This window comes from Perca flavescens, chromosome 10 (assembly GCF_004354835.1).
Source record: "Perca flavescens isolate YP-PL-M2 chromosome 10, PFLA_1.0, whole genome shotgun sequence".
Classification (NCBI taxonomy): domain Eukaryota; kingdom Metazoa; phylum Chordata; class Actinopteri; order Perciformes; family Percidae; genus Perca; species Perca flavescens.
The window spans coordinates 23,419,987-23,436,696 of NC_041340.1; the positions used below are offsets into that span (position 1 = coordinate 23,419,987).

The following is a 16,710-nucleotide window of genomic DNA, read 5'->3' on the forward strand; positions in this document are numbered from 1 at the left end:
TGATACAAGCGAATTGGTGGTTCTGTCTTGGTATGGTGATTGATTGCAGGAGAACAAGCCACTTCAAGTCTCAGGATATTGTAACTCAAGCCAATGACGGAGAGAAAATTAATTACAACACCACAGATCGATGAACAACTGAATGTGTCAACTCCCCAAAGAGTCGTGATTGTTCATTGTAGTTTGATTGAGGGAGCAGAGGGGGGTCAGGATGCTGGACCCACGAGGAATCAGTGGAAGAAAAGGTTGTGGAAGAGGTTGCGCCCTGCTTTGACTCAGCAAACACATCACAGCGAGAAAACACACTCTAATAATTCCTTTAAAAACAGATGGAGCTTAACTCCCTCCCTGTAAGAGGATAATATAACTGTGTGCATTCATACATACATATTCTCAAATCCTAATTTGAAATGCATGTAGCTTGGGCACTTTTTCAGAAAGAAAAAGAGGCACATACTGTGACAGTAAGAGACGCACTCCAGCTTGCACCGCCTGATAGGACACAAAGCAGATTAGCAGAATGAGAGAGATCATTACGAGCAACCTCACAAGTGACCGAGGCTGAGTCATTCTGTTGCATTTAGCTGCCGTGCGTCTGCCTTCCTTACCCCTTCACATTCACAGCGCCCATCAGGATTTGATCGTAAACTATATGGCTGTGGGGGCTGTGTGTTTCTGCATGTATGCGTCTACGCTTTGTCCTGTCATCCTGACTTTGACCTTTAGCAAGAGATGCTGGATGGAGAGAAGGCTTAATGAGTTTGTATAATAGCTGAGCTCTATCTGAGCAATCATCCATCTACACGAGCCCCATAATTAGCTGGTAAGACAGTGGTCCAGCTCTGTGCTTCCACTTATTATTCTGCTGACTATTATGTGGGAGTGGAGAAATGGTAAAACAAAGACACACAACCCCCATCTGAAGTGTATTAATAATCTGCTGTCGATTCTGTCAGCGTTGTCAAAAAGGCATGGCTGAACAGTCTGAAAAGCACTCCGCTGACACCCCCTAGAAAATAAGAAAAAAAGCTATCTGGAACATAAGTCACATCCTGGTCTGAGTTTGCTGACAGGTGTACACTCTCGTGGGAGCGCTAATCCTCCTGTTTCTTCATCATCTGATGTACTGCAGCACGCACGCAAAACCTCAAGACAAAACAGAGGCATATATGCAACTGAAACTCAATGACATGCAGATGTGATCTGTGTGAATTTGTATGCAAAGCACCAATCTGATTCCTATCATACAGGGCTGGTCATGTCATATCCATCATTTTCATGTAAGGCAGAAGATATGAAAAGCACACTTGCGAGGATGCGGATGAAATAATTTCCATTCTGTCGTGCATTGCCAATATGCGGTTAGTTATGCTTATTCAAGATATGTAAATGGATGCTTAAGGGGGGGAAAAAAGCATATAACAGCAGGGCGCGCTCAGCACGCTCCATTCCCAGCGAGCACGCAGGATCCGCTCCTGGTTTTGCTGCTCCGCTCATCACAGCTACACACCTTCCCTCACTCTCAACAGTCCGGCGTTGCCGTGCAAGCAGATGTTCTTCCTCTGATGCCAATTCTATACAATTTTCGCATTTGGATGAAGGTATTCTTTTGCGCGAAAGGCTGCAAAGTGGTCAAGAAGCAACAGAAACTGCCTCCCTCCTCGGCTCAGTGAGAGAGGGGGAGTTGTGAACGGATAGCTGCTTTGGAGAAATATACAGCACAGTAAAAACGAGCGGCGGCGAGCAGGCAGCAGTTTATTTACCACACCTGTGATGCGTTGTTCTGAGCAACGAAGACGCACGGCTGGGGTAGGCTACTGATGGCCACGATACGGCGGGAGGAGGCTATGTGCTGAGGAAAAGACTTGGGGCGTTGTGAACAAAGCGTTAAGTGATACAGAGGACACTCTCCGGACCTTAAGAAGCCCAGTGTGCCAGTGTTTCTTCTCTGCTCGCTGCCTTTTCAAACTTGGGTTGATAAAAACAAAAACAAAACAAAAAACACGAAGATGCCCTTACTTCTGGGCCCCTTTGTCCGCTGTAGGTTCAGCGCTACGCTCCTTGTGCTCTGGCTCGGCTTCGCCGTCTTCACCTGCACTGGTGAGTTTCAGCAGATCATTTACGCTTTTGGTTCTCAGCTTGTTAAACATGAATTTGTCTCGGTGGGAAAGCCACAGTAAGTACAAAAAGGCTGCACGCGACAAGTTGTTCGCTTGCGTTTTTTTTTTTTTTTATTTTTTTTTTTTGCCGAAATGTATAGCTGCGCGTGACAGAGCACGTTGTTGGCAGTCGTTATTGTTCTATAATTCGCTAGCACTCTACGCTCATCAATTAGCCTGCACCTTCAAGGTTACGTAGGAGAGAGTGCCCCACACACGTGTCAACCAAGGTTAAAACTTGAGGCAAACGTCAACTATTATTATCCGCCTTTCATATGTTGCTAATATGTTTTATTTTAAGCAGCGCCGTGCAGCGTAGAGCATGTGTTTTATACCCACTGTCGTGACTGTAAGGGAAGTTAGAGCTACACCTGCTTGGAAGGAGCAAACCTGCACTATAAGATGTTTTACAGACGGGCCCGTGGACAATAAAATGCGGTCCTCCGTAACACATCGCTCCTTTTCATACTGTCACATAAACAACCTTCACTATATTTGTTTTGCGAGTCTATAGCTCCAATATCCCCACGCCTAATCATTTTTGTTATTAAATCTTTGAGCTGTGTGGTTATAGAGCGGACTGGGCAAACGGTATATTCAGAGCCTGCATATTCATCCATCTATAACCGGCTGCTCTGCTGCGAACAGGATAATTCAACTCTCCACGTTTCTCTCCGACCAGGACTCGTTCCTGCTGCATTTGCAGTATGGTGACAGCTTTACGGAGTTGCTAGACGACCTACTCGCACTGATGAGTTACGTTTTATGATGTCGCCTCTTGGCCAGACACCACCGATTGCATGCAAATGTGCTTTTATGTACAAAACAATCACCAACAGTGGGATGAGCTGAAGTACTCTGACTGGAGATAAGTTTCCCTCAGCAGCTCCAAATAAGCCATTTAGGGAGTGTATATAATGCATGATGCTCATTATAATATATTTATCGACAATGCTCCAAATGACAGTTTAATCTTGTATGACAACCCACCATAACAAACAGAGTGCTGGCCACTGACCCTTAATACTACAGGTCACTCTATAGTGCACAGTCAAGCCAGTCAAATCAATAATTTGATTAATTCTAGCAGTTGCCCATAATGCACCATTTCACTCGTCATCCATTTGACTATCTTTTAAAAGACTTTATTCCACTCATTCTCCCTGATGCTAAATATCATCCTCACAATGCCACGCAGCTGGAAGCAGCTGGTGAGCATCTAAAACACGAGCATTTCACACATCATTTGCCTTGCGCTTGTTTCCAAACTGTTAACCTTGCTTTGGACAGAAGGCAAACATGTTAAAGTTGGTGTAATTGTGTCTCTTGCTTCAGGACACTTGAGATGATGAATTAAGAGGGCTTTTCTTTTGCATTAATTAGTGTATAATTATGAATATATTAGTATTAAATAAACAGTCATGCTCTAGGGACCTCATATATCAAGCTAAGTAAGTGAGTGCAGTGGTATTTACAAGTCATTTTATGATGCATGTTGGAACTGATATATTTAGATTGGGTTGCTGGGTGATATGGGTGGCGTAGTGGTTCAGTTGCCTCACAGGAAGAAGTTACTCAGTGCCTTGGTTCTGTGCGGAGATTGCATGTTCTTCCCGTGTTATTACGGCTTTCCTTCCACAGTCCCAAGACCAGCTTTATGTCAAGATTTCAAATGCCCATGTACTTGATACTGTTCGTCTGTTTCTTTGTTCACTCTGTGGTAGACTGGAGCTGTGTCCAGGGTGTTTCCCTGCCTTTCACTCAATGCATGCTGGGATAGGCTTCCACCCCTTCTGTGACCCTGAATAGCAATGAGCCAGTTCATAAAATAGATGAATAAGGATGGAGGTCAAATTGTTTTATTGTCTTCCGTTTCACATTTCTAGGCAGACCCCTCTCCCTATTTTAGTGTGTCACTCTTGATCATATATTAGGTCAGTACAAGCATCCTTCTGAGCTCCCATCACAGCTCACAGGCTGCTTTTATAGGACAGCGCAAGTTCCAGAAATGGATCGGAAGGTAATTTGGTAGCCAATTCTTTCCACATCAGGGCTGGGACAGTCTCAGCTGAGATCAGTCGAGCTATCCTCTGCAGAGAGGCAAGGCGCTGACACGGCATTCTTTTTGTATCAAAAGACAACTTGTCTCTTTTGCAGGGAAACATAACTCGGTCAGTAATAAAGGTAGGCCTGTCAATCTAGATTTGAGCAAGCTGAGCTCGTGTGCGTGTGCGTGTGTGTGCGTGTGTGTGCGTGTGTGTGCGTGTGTGTGTGTGTGTGTGTGTCCTCTGAGCAATATCCATTGGGTGTAAACCTAGTGATGATGCAAGGAGATATGGCCATTAAGTGACAACATCCAGAGATCTATTGCATAATACAGTAATTTGTGAGTGTAATATAAGGGATTCTTATGCCCGAATTTGGCAACCACTTTTGTCTCTCCTCATTGACTCACTAAAGAATGCGATAAGGAGAGCGAAAGCTGGAATTAACATAATTTATTGGGGGAAATTGCCTTCTGGTCAAAGGAATTTAAAACCACTTTGTTTCTGTCCCATAGCTAATGCATGGCAAATGATCACCATGTATTTGCAGGGATATGGTCTTTTACAGGAAAGTGATAATTTACTAACAGAAAGAGTTTTTGTTCCCTCTAGTCATGGCTGATGAATTCAAATGACACAGACAACAGATGACTCGTGCACTGGGGGGGAGGGGTATATAAAATTATTTATTTTCTCAACTGCTTATACTCCCCCAGTAAATTAGCATGATGTACAAATGCAGAATATATCATGCAAGGAGGCGATTACACTTTTGTAAAAAAAAAAAAAAACGTAATAAATTAAAATGATTTCACAGGAGTACAAATGCGTGTTGTGAATATTAGGCTGCTTACAGAATTTGAATTGGACAATATGACAATGAAGAATAGAGTTGAATTGCTTTTTTTGCAGGACAGAGCTGATCAAATGCATTGCTTTTTTAATTCACTTTTCATCACATTAATATGTCTGAAAGAATGAATACAGGTGAGCTGAATAAATAGTCTTCCTGTCCCAAGTCTTGCAAAATAGAATTTCTTCAGTTTGAGTTACTGTGATTAATGGAGGCGGCGATAATAGTTCAGCATAAATTAATACAAGGTAAACCGTGCATGTCAACACAGGTCAGCTTTAAACAAATGTTGCCTTATCTTTCAGAAGGCTATGGCCCTGTGCTTATCATTTGCAAATGGCAATCTTGAGGAGTAAAGGAAGGACACAGGCGTTGCCGAGGACACGTGGCGGATGAACCTTGCAGAGGGGAGGAGTTGGTGTTATTTTCTGCAGCCTGTGCAGAGGCCTTGCAAAGGCACTACATCTCTGTCAAACTCTGCCCTTTTGTTTCAATTACCCAATTTCTATGATTTAGGTCTATGTGCAAGCGCTTAGGGGTTGAAGTTGGGCTGTTTCCCTCCTAAAAATGCAGTGCACTATCAGTGCTTTTCTATCTAGGCATCATCAAGTTGACCTTTCACCTCTGATGTGGGATGAGATTACACTATGTTTCAATGGGAACCTGGACCATACAGTCATTCATGGAAGGCCACAGTGTCTGACATAGTATCACCAATTGGGAGATTGCCCTCATATAGCCTCATATATCCAAGGGCCACCAATGAGAAGTCGGGATCAGCTTGTTGAGCTGAGTCCTGAGTCTTTTCTCTGGAGGGTCTAATCGAATGTTCTTTTCCTGGGTCATTTTCTCTCTCTCTCTCTCTTTCTCTCTCTCTCGCTCTCTCTCTCTCATGGAGAGAAAGAACATGCAATGTTGATCTTGCTGGAAAAACATTCACCTTAGCAAAGAACATGGGACGTGTCAAGGTTGATTTCATGGAAGTCAATCACAATAGAATAGATAATATTGCTGCCAAAAGGCACATTGTTGTAGTTCCTCCCTAGAATCTTTTGGCTGTTTTGACTCTTGGTAAAAAGGAAATGGATATGTCAGGCAGTTTGGTGTGTGCTAGCCTTAGATGCAGTATTTGTGTGAAAACCCTGTTTTTGTTGTAATGTACCAGTGTTTTACACCTTAAGAAGCATTTATATTAACATTTTAAGAAAAAGGAATATGCAGTGATATTTACCATTACTGTACGTGCTTCAAATTATACCGTGATATAAATTTTAGGCCAATACCGCCCAGCCCTAGTTTTTAGTACATGATGTGCTTTTTGGCTGCTCACTTTGTACAGTGAGAATAGTGGTGTCTTAGATGTTCCCAGAATCCATCCTGTTCACTTAGTGATCAATACTCTTCTCCAAATGGTTAATTGGCCATCAGTCACTGTCAGAGAAAGCGCTTAGAAACCCAGAGGTGTCTTGGTGCAGCTCATAATAAGAGAGTGTCCAGTCCTCTGGGTCCTCTTCTGGCCTTTCCTTCAGGCCAGGTGGTGGCTGGGGAAAAGCGCATCTGAATGCAATATGGTGAGCCATAGATTAATAGTTTCTTATTAGGGCCACCAGGGAGCGATGTGAAAGCCACTTCCACTTCATCATACAATGGACTGGATGGAAAGTCTGCAGAGCATGTGGTGGGAAAGGAACTTTAAAACCGTGTGAAGGTCCTGCATATGTGACAAGAACTGACATTTTGTGGATGTTATCAGTTTTAATGTCAGTGTAAAATCCTTATTTTTTTTTGGTAAGGTAACATTTTCATGTAATATTAAGCAGAAATTCTCATTTGAATTATAGTGGCTTGTAGTCTTAAGTTACAAGATAATGAGACTTTAGTCTGCTACTTCAACCTTGAAGAGAAAACACACCAACCAAATGTATGGCTCATTGTTATGCTTCCCCCTCTTTAGCATGGCATGTAAAATACATAATTAGAAATCACCTAAGGCTACCCAGACAGGCCTGCTGGCGCTTGATTGGCAAGGGTATTTGAGGGAGGTCCGGCTCATTCTGAGCCAGAATTTGTCATCTTGAAGTGATTTTGTTGACAAGACAGGAGGCACAGTGACCTTTCCTAATTATGTGTATGTGTCCAGGCACTGATGCCTTAGGCAAGCAATTCAACTGAGTCAACAGAGCGCGGACTCTCAAAGCACATTCAAGTCCAGACAGCATGTTGTGTGATGTAAGGTTAGAATATGCTGGGTTTAGCAACAAGCTAGTTAATAATTCAGTATTGATACAACATAACTGTCATCTGTGTCACCTTTTGCTCATAGATGTGTCAAGAAACTGAAAGAGCCGGTCCTTTTTCCGGCCTTCTTCTTCCACTCATACCCTGAAATCATCACCAAAAGTCATTCTGATGTTATGCTCTGCAAGTTGATTCCCGCAAAACACAAACCATTTATCATGCACCCTAAATGTGTGGCAGCGAGCTAGAACAGCCTCTCTGATCTATGTAGGTCCCTCTGTTATTGTTTTTCCCAAACAAACCATTTCCCGATGTGAAATGAGGTCTGAACATTACAGATTCAAAGCTTAACGCTAAGCAGCAGATTTTCTTGGCAAGACCATCAGGAACACCAGGCTCACGGAAAACACATTCAAGTCCTTACTCCAATAGAATTAATCATGACAACACACAGCCACCATTGAGGCTAGGTGCTTCCTTTTTTTTACAGCACGCCTTGCACTTGATTATGGCGTCCATGGATTTAAATGTCCACTGACTGCATTCATGTTGAATCAAAGTGTGTTTTCATGCCTGCAGTTTTTTGTCACCAGTGCTTGAATTTTCAAAAGATGAGTTACCCACTGATTTACAATCCTGTTTTTGAGGCAGAATTAATATTGACAATTTGGTGATGTTAGAGAAATGGATTCTTATTTGAAGTATTCAGTTATAGTAAGAATGACACAGATTTCAAATCCGAAACTGCAATATTTACGTCATTTGGATGACAGTTTACGTTCTGAACCTTGCCCATTATGTTTATTTTGCAGTTTGTTCAAGTTTTTGATAAAATGAAACTTCTCCTGTACTTTTCATTTGTCAAGTATTTAATTCCCACAGGAGTATACAAAAATAGGCTTTACCATGTGGTTATTTCATTGAATTACCTGAAAACATGCTATATTGTGATATATCGTTATTGAGATATGAAATTGCCTATATCGTGATCGAAGATGTATTCTGAATTTAGATCCATTTAAAGCAGCCTTTTCCCTTGTTCCTGTTTATTTAAGTCTTCCAGTGTACAACCCTCGTAAACATGTAAAGTTCTCTTGCTCCTCGGGTTTTTCAGTGGGCTACGTTTGTAAGTACTGGACTACCGTAAGCACTATTTACTGTATCATTAGATACCCATATTGGATTTGTTCAGTTAAAAGCTGGCAGGCAACAAGATCCAATATATACTATCCTCTTGGAGAGAACCTCTTGTGATAATCCACTTTAAAAAACTGACAATAACAGTGGTGAATGTTTGATCAAGCCTACGGGAGTTACTTGTGAACCAACTGTTGAAATTAAAAATGTGTTATGATTTTTTTGGTATGTCCCCAGTTTTCCAGGGGCTACTTGTGATTATGTGATGCTTTAGCAACATTTTCTGATAAATCAACACTGGATTTACTAACCAAGCACACTTTTAAGATCTTACTTGTATATAATAAAGTCTATCAACCTGGAAAATAAAAAGAAGGCTCCCCACTAGTTCAGAAAGTCAGCACAAGTAAACAAGAAAACAAACGGGACAGGGCCATCCACTCAATTATTCCACTCGCAATTATCATATTATCATTAACTCTTTTTTTTTATTTTATTTATTTAAATGTAAACACATCTTAAAGTATTTAAACTTTCAACTGCATTGTTCTAAGCTGATGGAGTTTGCTCAGTTGTCATTGAGATGGCTCAGTTGTTGTTAGGCGACCTAAGTATTGGATATCTGTCAAATTATAACTGTTTGTTGTGTTTGGATGGGAGATGGGTCTGATCTTGTGCTGATAGCCGATTAAAAAGCAAAGCATTGCAAGGAAAGTCATGTTCACAGGCCAAAAAGTGTAAAAACTCTCATTTATTTTTAATTAAGCTTTAGTCATGTATACAGTTTGTTGATATACCTTTTCATTAGTGCAGTCTTGGGTTTAGTCTGCTGGGTGCAGTCAATTGGACGGATTTATACTGACATCAGCAAGAAATTGGGTGTGGGAGGATAGAAGATATATTGCAGTTCTTGTTTCAAGTCTCCTCTGTCAAAAAGACAGTATGATGTCACCATACTGTAGTGCTTCCACTCTGGCCTAGCAGATGCTACTTTAGCTTAATTGGACACTGAATAATGTGTATTTGCTGGTATGGAGTTTTATAGACTAGAAAGTGCTTTTACAGATTATTGATTGTAATTTTGCCGTTGCTTCTTGTGGGAGTTGGCACGGTTCAACTCATTCAGTAAAAACAACAAAGCTCTGTTCAATTTGTTCATTTAATTAATTTGCCTAACATGCATTTGGGGCGGGCAGACATCTGGTGACCAATAAACAAGAATATAAGGAGTTGATTTGTTCGATTTGGGTGTCCAATTTCAAGCAGTGATTGAATGTACTCTAACTGAGCTCAGTTCATACAATATTGTTAACGGCTCCTCTAATTACTTTATTCATCCTTTTATTTCTGAGTCACTGTAGTACATTTTTACTCCCAATTCAGAATACCTCATCACTCATAAGCTAAAGGCACTACAGAGAAGGATTCATCTCAATTATTGCAGATTTGACAACCTAATTGGAGCTGAAAAGTCAATTGGGATGAACCAGGTATGACTTAGTGAAAAATGATTTGTATGATTTGTCAGATTCAAGGGCTTGTGGTTTAGGTTTTGAATACTAAGGGTTATCACCCAACCAGAATTTGAAACCATACAATACAGTATAAAATTGATACTTGATACCTCTTTCGACAACACTGCAAAAAGAAAAAAAACAAAAACGTTTTGGTAAGACTTACTGCACTCAGTGCTGGTACAGAAAGTCACTGAACACATACCAACATATTTGTAAAATGCTAATGATTGTTTGATTGAAAATCAAAAAGCATTATCTTGCGATACTATCCAATGTATAATTAATAGTGCTGTCAGCCGTTATTAACGGCGTTAACGCAAACCCATTTTAACGGCGTACATTTTTTTTATCGCGAGATTAACGTTCTTTTTGGCCCAGCAAACTTTGTAGTTTTTTTCACATGCTGTTGCAACAACTAGTAACGTTAGAAAAACTACAACACCACACCGGATCTAGCTAGACCGGAAACAAAACAACATGCACGCTGCATGCACTTGTTTGCATTTGCTTGCGAGCCGGCCAAAGAGTAGTACATACCTGCAAACTAGTCTCTTTTCGACGAAAATCTGCGTTTTGAATAGGGTCCGAGACCTAATACGGCACCGGTGCCTTAACAACAGTTATCTACCGGACTGAATAGCAACGCGGATTTCGGTGGCTTATTTAGGTGCCACTTAAATGCCTGCGCTTCTCTCTGATGCTCCGAAAACGGACGTTAGAGGGAACTGAAACCTTGCCGCACAGGAGGTCAGTCAACACTACACTTAGCAGCAGGTAACGTTAGCCTACCGTTAGCTAGCAGCTGGATTAAACACGGTTAAAATGTTTACAGCTAAACGGTGTAAAGTGTGTCTGTATTTCACTGGAGAGGATTCCAACACCGGACTGTAGCTGCCGTCTGAAAAACAGTCATGATGTCATGTTGCTCGCCTCGCCAGCCTCGTGGTGCATTCACTGTAATTGTAAAATACCCTTTTCCCATCCAGTGGTTGTTTTCACCGTTTTGTGCTCCTTTTTTTTTTTTTTTTTTTTTTTTTTTTAGATCAACTTTTTGTTTTATTTTTTGGACAGACAATTACAATTGAACAAGGTGCTCCTTTTTATCTATCTATCTATCTATCTATCTATCTATCTATCTATCTATCTATCTATCTATCTATCGAGAGATAGTCTCTATCTATCTCTATCTATCGGTTCAGGCACCGTTTTAAAAGTATCCTATCATGTTGATAAGAGCATTAAAATGAGAAAAAATAATGCGACAAAAAGAAATCAAGGGATATTTAAAATAGATAAAAATGTGCGATTAATTGCGAGTTAACTATGACATTAATGTGATTAATCGCAATTAAATATTTTAATCGTTTGACAGCACTAATAATTAACTGAGATAGTATCATTTTAAACATGTTGTGGAAGTATCGATACTTTTTACAACCTTATGGAATACCCTGATAAACTCATTAACTGATCTTAGCTTAATATCATCAAAACATTTGTGATGTTTGAAGCATGTCTAGCAAGTCCAGTGGGGATCACAGAATCATCCCAAAAGTGGTCGCAAAATGTCAATTGTACTTGATTTGATGGTGGTGTTTTTAATCCTGAATCCTGAGCAGCATTGTAAGTCACTCTGAATAAGAGAGTCTGTCAAATGTTGTATATGTAACTGGGATGACAATAGCCAACGGAGTTTACAGTGAGGTGGAACACACTGGGTCTAGTTATTTTCCTCTACAGCTGTGTTTTCATCAGTGTCAAGATATGAAATCTGTGCTCCTGATGTTGGTGACATGTCAAGTGTCAGCAAGATACAGTATTTTCCCCATTTTCTTACATGCAACCACATGCAAATACACGAGACTCTGTCCTTCCGAATATGAGGACATTTATAACTGACAGTTTGGATTTCAGGGTTTCAATTTTCAAGGTCCTTTTATTGTGTCCTCAGTTGCACTATAATCAAACATGGACATATCAGCCTTGTTCTTTATATTTAGAAACCACAGGCTAGTTATACCAAAATCCCCTCATCTTTACCGGAGTATTTCCTTCAGATAGACTCACTGTTACACACTCAAAATTCAACAGCTGGTGTTTCTTGAGGTATGACAAATTGTGTAAATATCACTCTTTTAGAATGAATGTAACTATTAATTCTAATTCTGTTCATTTAATCTTTTTGTCTCCACTATTCTTATTAATAGATGTATCCTATTTTTGCTTCTTATATGACCCTTGGACTATCTGCTCTCGCAGAGATTTTTGGTGGCATGCTCCTCTGGTCCAGCCATCGGGGCACCAGAGGGCTCCACTGGGCCAGGCTGATGTGGTATGGCACGGGGAGGGAGGGAGCACCAGGTCCCCTTAATCTCTACCAGACATGACAACTTTATAAAGGTGCAATAATCCAGAATGAATGGCTCTCTCTGGAGGGTTTGGGGGCATCTGATTTGGAAGCAATGTCCGACTTGCATTGTGCTGCAACCTCCTGAGGGTGATCCCTCTTTTTCTTTATATATTAGTGTCTAATGAAGAATCAAAAAGAGGGAAACTTATAAATAAATAAATAAATAAATAAATAAATAACATAAGAGAAAACCGTAAAAGAGAGAGGGGAAGTAGGAGAAGTAAAGTGAATCATTTTTTCTTTTTTCTTTTTTTTTTCTCTGTTATTTGTTTGATCCAAAGCTGCCCCATTCTGGGATCACCCCCTCCCTTCCCACTTGGAACTGTTGCTGGGCCTCATTTAAGTTGCTTCTCACTTCCCTTATTTGATAGCTCCTCGGTCCTCTACTGAACTGGAAGTTATTCTGTCCCTCCTCGGTGAAGGCCGTCTCAAAGCTCCTATTTCTGCCCCGAGGAGCGAGCATCGAAGAGGGATCACCGAGGAGCTATAGACCTTTTTCACGGACAGTTGTTTCACAATGTTGACATGTCATAGTAGGAAAAGCACAGGTGTATTCAAAACCGTTAATGCTGGCTGCATTCCACTTAGGAGAGGCCCTGGTGGTTCCACTTAGGTTTCATGCTGACTCACTGAAATAGCTCACTGGGACACTTGATGGAATTGAGTCATCATTAAGGTTATCAATTTCAGCTGTGCTTTTCCTACTATGACAAGTCAAAATGTCTGCTGTGAAAAACGTCCATAGGCGAGGATACGCGAGAGCAGCCTTCCCGGAAGCCGTGCAGCTGAAAGCTGTTGCTAACTCCGCCCATACAGCTGACGAATGAATAGGCTCGTTCGAGATGAATTGTGCCTTGCCTGTAAAGTGGACGAGAGCAGGCTGCAGCAGCAAGGGGTGGTGACAAAAAGCTGCGGTAAAGTCGGACAGTTGACAGCCGTCTTCAGGCTGAACAGGAAGTCACAGAAACACTCCTGTTTGTTCCGATTTAATGAAAGGTTATCAGTCTCCAGTTTTTATTATGACATTGTAGCTGTCAAAATGCTCTACATGCGATCTTTTGCTGATGTTAATAAACAGACTGTAGATGATCCGTAATCTGGACGGATTTAGTCTCTGATTTTTAAACGTAACCATCAGCCACACAGCATGTGTTCTGTACACAATAAGCCTTTAAATCAGACAAATAGCAATTAAATTCCCTCCAATTTAAAAACAATAAAAAGTTTATATAAAACGTCATGTTGAGTCGATTCTGAACCAATCCGCTGTTAGATCAGCTGAGCCAGGCGTTTCCCAGCATGCCTTGGGTCCACCTGGGTCTTGCAGGCGGTGAAAAGTAACTGCGCTGCCTGCATTTTAAACCCGCGGCCGCCTTGACCTCATGAGGTTATCGTTGCCCACGTGTGCATGACGTCGGAGCAAGTCAGGATCAAGTCGGACACAAATCTAACCAGCACGCAACGGTGCAAACGGTGATCGATTCTGCACAGACCTGGCTCATCTCGAACGAGCCTAATGTGACGCTTCAGAGGAAAGGACGTCTCATTCCTCTAAAACCCATGTACTTGTTACCTCTCTCCTCCCGTGATTTCCTTGCGTCTCTCCCATGCTTCCTCGGTGGGATGTACTGAGACACAAGGAAGGGAGGCAAGTGGAGGAGCCAGGGATGCAATTTAAAGGAAATGAGAAGCACCTAGTGTTTACCTCCAGGGCCTCACCTCCATTTACCATTTTTATTTTTTTTTAGCATATCAACAGATCCACATACACAGCTACTCTTCAGTCTTATTATCAGAAATTGCATGTCAGCGTGATTGTTACATAAAGTATACTCCACGTCGTTCACTGTTTACATATACATATTTAAACCACTCCACGCCTTTGATACCCTGAATGTATGTATAACCCATATTTATAATCTATATATTTAACTGATACAGTAAATATACACTGCCTTGCAGTGTGTGTACTTGTGTGTACAACTTTGTACACAAAAGTACACATGTTTCTCGCTAAAGGAAAAAAAGACTTGCCAAAGTTAGTTACTATGTGTTAGACTGTCTGTGACTGAGTAACCTTTTCCATTGTTGTTGCTGTTCCTCAGTTAAAATCTCAAGTGTTGTTATAAATCATTTTACTTTCTATCTTTAATAAGTTTCCAGGGTCAGACTTCAGACCATGTGCCTGAATCAACCCCCTTAATGTCAGCTGGAAGTGCCACTGTAAAAATTGTGAGATTAGACACTCCATACATGGCTATTTAAAATCATATTTCTGGATTTTAAATTACCTGACTGAGAACTTGGACGGATTGGTTTCAGGCTGAATCATCACAAAGCCAATTGCAATTTGGCTTATTTTCTAATTTCTTGGTCTGCGACATACACTGCATATGGCTTTGCTCTGCCATTTCCACTATAGAAATGATTAAATAATAACTTTGCTGGTTGAGTCAGATTATTTTTTGAAAATGGCAGTGTTCTTTAGTTTTTTTTTGTTTTTGTTTTTGTTTTCCTGCAGAAATGTTGCACTCTGAAATCTTAAGCTTTTACACAGAAGAAAGATAATTTGCTACACACAAAGTATTTCATATTTGTGCACTCTGCTACAAAAGTCCCTGTTGAAAGAGCGGCTTTGTCCCACTCCTGTTCAAAGGATCAAGATAAAATTGTGAAACAAACCAGTCCCGTGTACAAAAAAAGGAACTTCCTTACTTGGATAACATTTCCAAAATCTCACAAAGGCGCTTTTCTCTTGCCTCAGCAGCCTTCAGCTTTACTTTTATCAGATTCCATCATATTGATAAACCGCATACCTTAGCTCTCATCACTCATTAAAGGGGGGCGAGAAGCTGACAGTAGATCATTTAGAATTACAATTTTTTGTCTGCTCTTCCATGTCAGCCATAGCCCTGTAAATCTATGACTCAGACTTCAAATAGTAAAACACATTTCCTTTGAGGTAAGTAGCACTTTTTGGTTGAGATTCATGTGTGGACTTTTTTCCAACATAAACTCAAGCATTCTCTGTGCCCATCCTCCTGTAACAGGCTGCCATTTTGTGTTAAGCCATCACTGATGCATAGAGCCTCCACAGCCTGGTAGAAATTGCCAGTGCCTAAAGCAAACAGTAGGGCCTGAGGTCCCACAAGTATGAAGCAGCCAAGTAAACCCATTAACTGCCTATAGAGTGGTTTGTGGTCTTGTCTCCACATGACGGTATCCACAAATGAACCACAAGCTGATTTACTCAGTTTGTTTGGCTGTGTTAAATAACCACAGAGGAGTCAGCCCTTCACTCATTCTGTATCTACTGGTAGAGGAAATAAAACATGTTCACATTATTTAACATTTGTGATGGAAGTATTTGTAAAAAAAAGACTCTGCAGTTATAGCTAATTTATAATGTAGAACATGTGTCGTATATTACACAGTGATGCTGGTAAATCACCGCGTACTGTGAGCATTTCACTTGGAAGATCTAATTTTACAAGTCTGCAACATTTAATTTTGGGGCACTGAGGCATGATACTTTCTTACTCTGAATTCTTCTATCCCCTTCCAACATAGGATGCCCAACTGTACAAATTATTTAATCGCTAGAAGGTATTTGATTTATGCTGAGTTATCAGCTCCAAACAGGCCATGTAGCTTCTCTCTTATCATCCTACCCAGCCGCTTGCAGAATTTCGGCATGTTTTTGAGCTCAGCCCTAAATGTGATGACAATAGTCACGAACGGAACACAAAGACAAAAACTGCCACTTGCAGCAAAATGAGAGCCTCCCCCTCTCGCCTAATTTTTGTGTCGGATTCTCCTGCAGTATGTTTGACAAGACGGGCTGGCAGCTTTACGCAGTGGCACAACTCCGGCTGTCGTGGGTGCTGCCCACCCCCGACCCCTGTCACACAATTAGCTTCCTGCTTCTCATATAGCTAGAACAAAGGTGAACTCTGGGAGTCGAGGCTGTGTTCAGTCAGAGCGGAGGGGTGTGTTTGACACTGTGATGACTCTAGGGCACTTTCTTGACCAGAGGAGTCGTTGGCTGTCACTAAACATCACTGTCTCCCTCCCCACTAATGGCATCTCCAGATTGTGCTATGAGGAACAAAGGCTGGTTGTATGAGATACTGAGGAAAAAATAGAGCGACCCCATTTGGGCTGCAGGCTGTGGTTTGTGACAGTGGCTGCAGACCTATAGAAGTGTCATGACAGATATGAACCAAGGAACAATTATAGGGTGATGTGCTTGAAGCTAAGCTGGCGGTTCCTTCAACAAAAAGAAGAAAAATGAGTGAATGAATAGCCCAGCGAACACATGCTTGCACACACACACACACACACATACGCA

The 16,710-nt window shown here is 41.2% G+C and overlaps 1 protein-coding gene across 4 annotated transcripts in view; it reads left to right on the forward strand.

Moving 5' to 3' along the window:
* Positions 1-1,464: 1,464 nt before the first annotated feature.
* unc5a (unc-5 netrin receptor A) overlaps positions 1,465-16,710 on the forward strand; it is a 144,399-nt gene continuing 129,153 nt past the window's right edge. For all 4 annotated transcript variants that reach the window (XM_028589495.1, XM_028589496.1, XM_028589497.1 and 1 more), the window contains exon 1: positions 1,465-2,100. In XM_028589495.1, the coding sequence (XP_028445296.1) occupies positions 2,010-2,100 (91 nt within the window). In that variant the 5' untranslated portion in view covers positions 1,465-2,009. The remainder of the gene's footprint in view (positions 2,101-16,710) is intronic.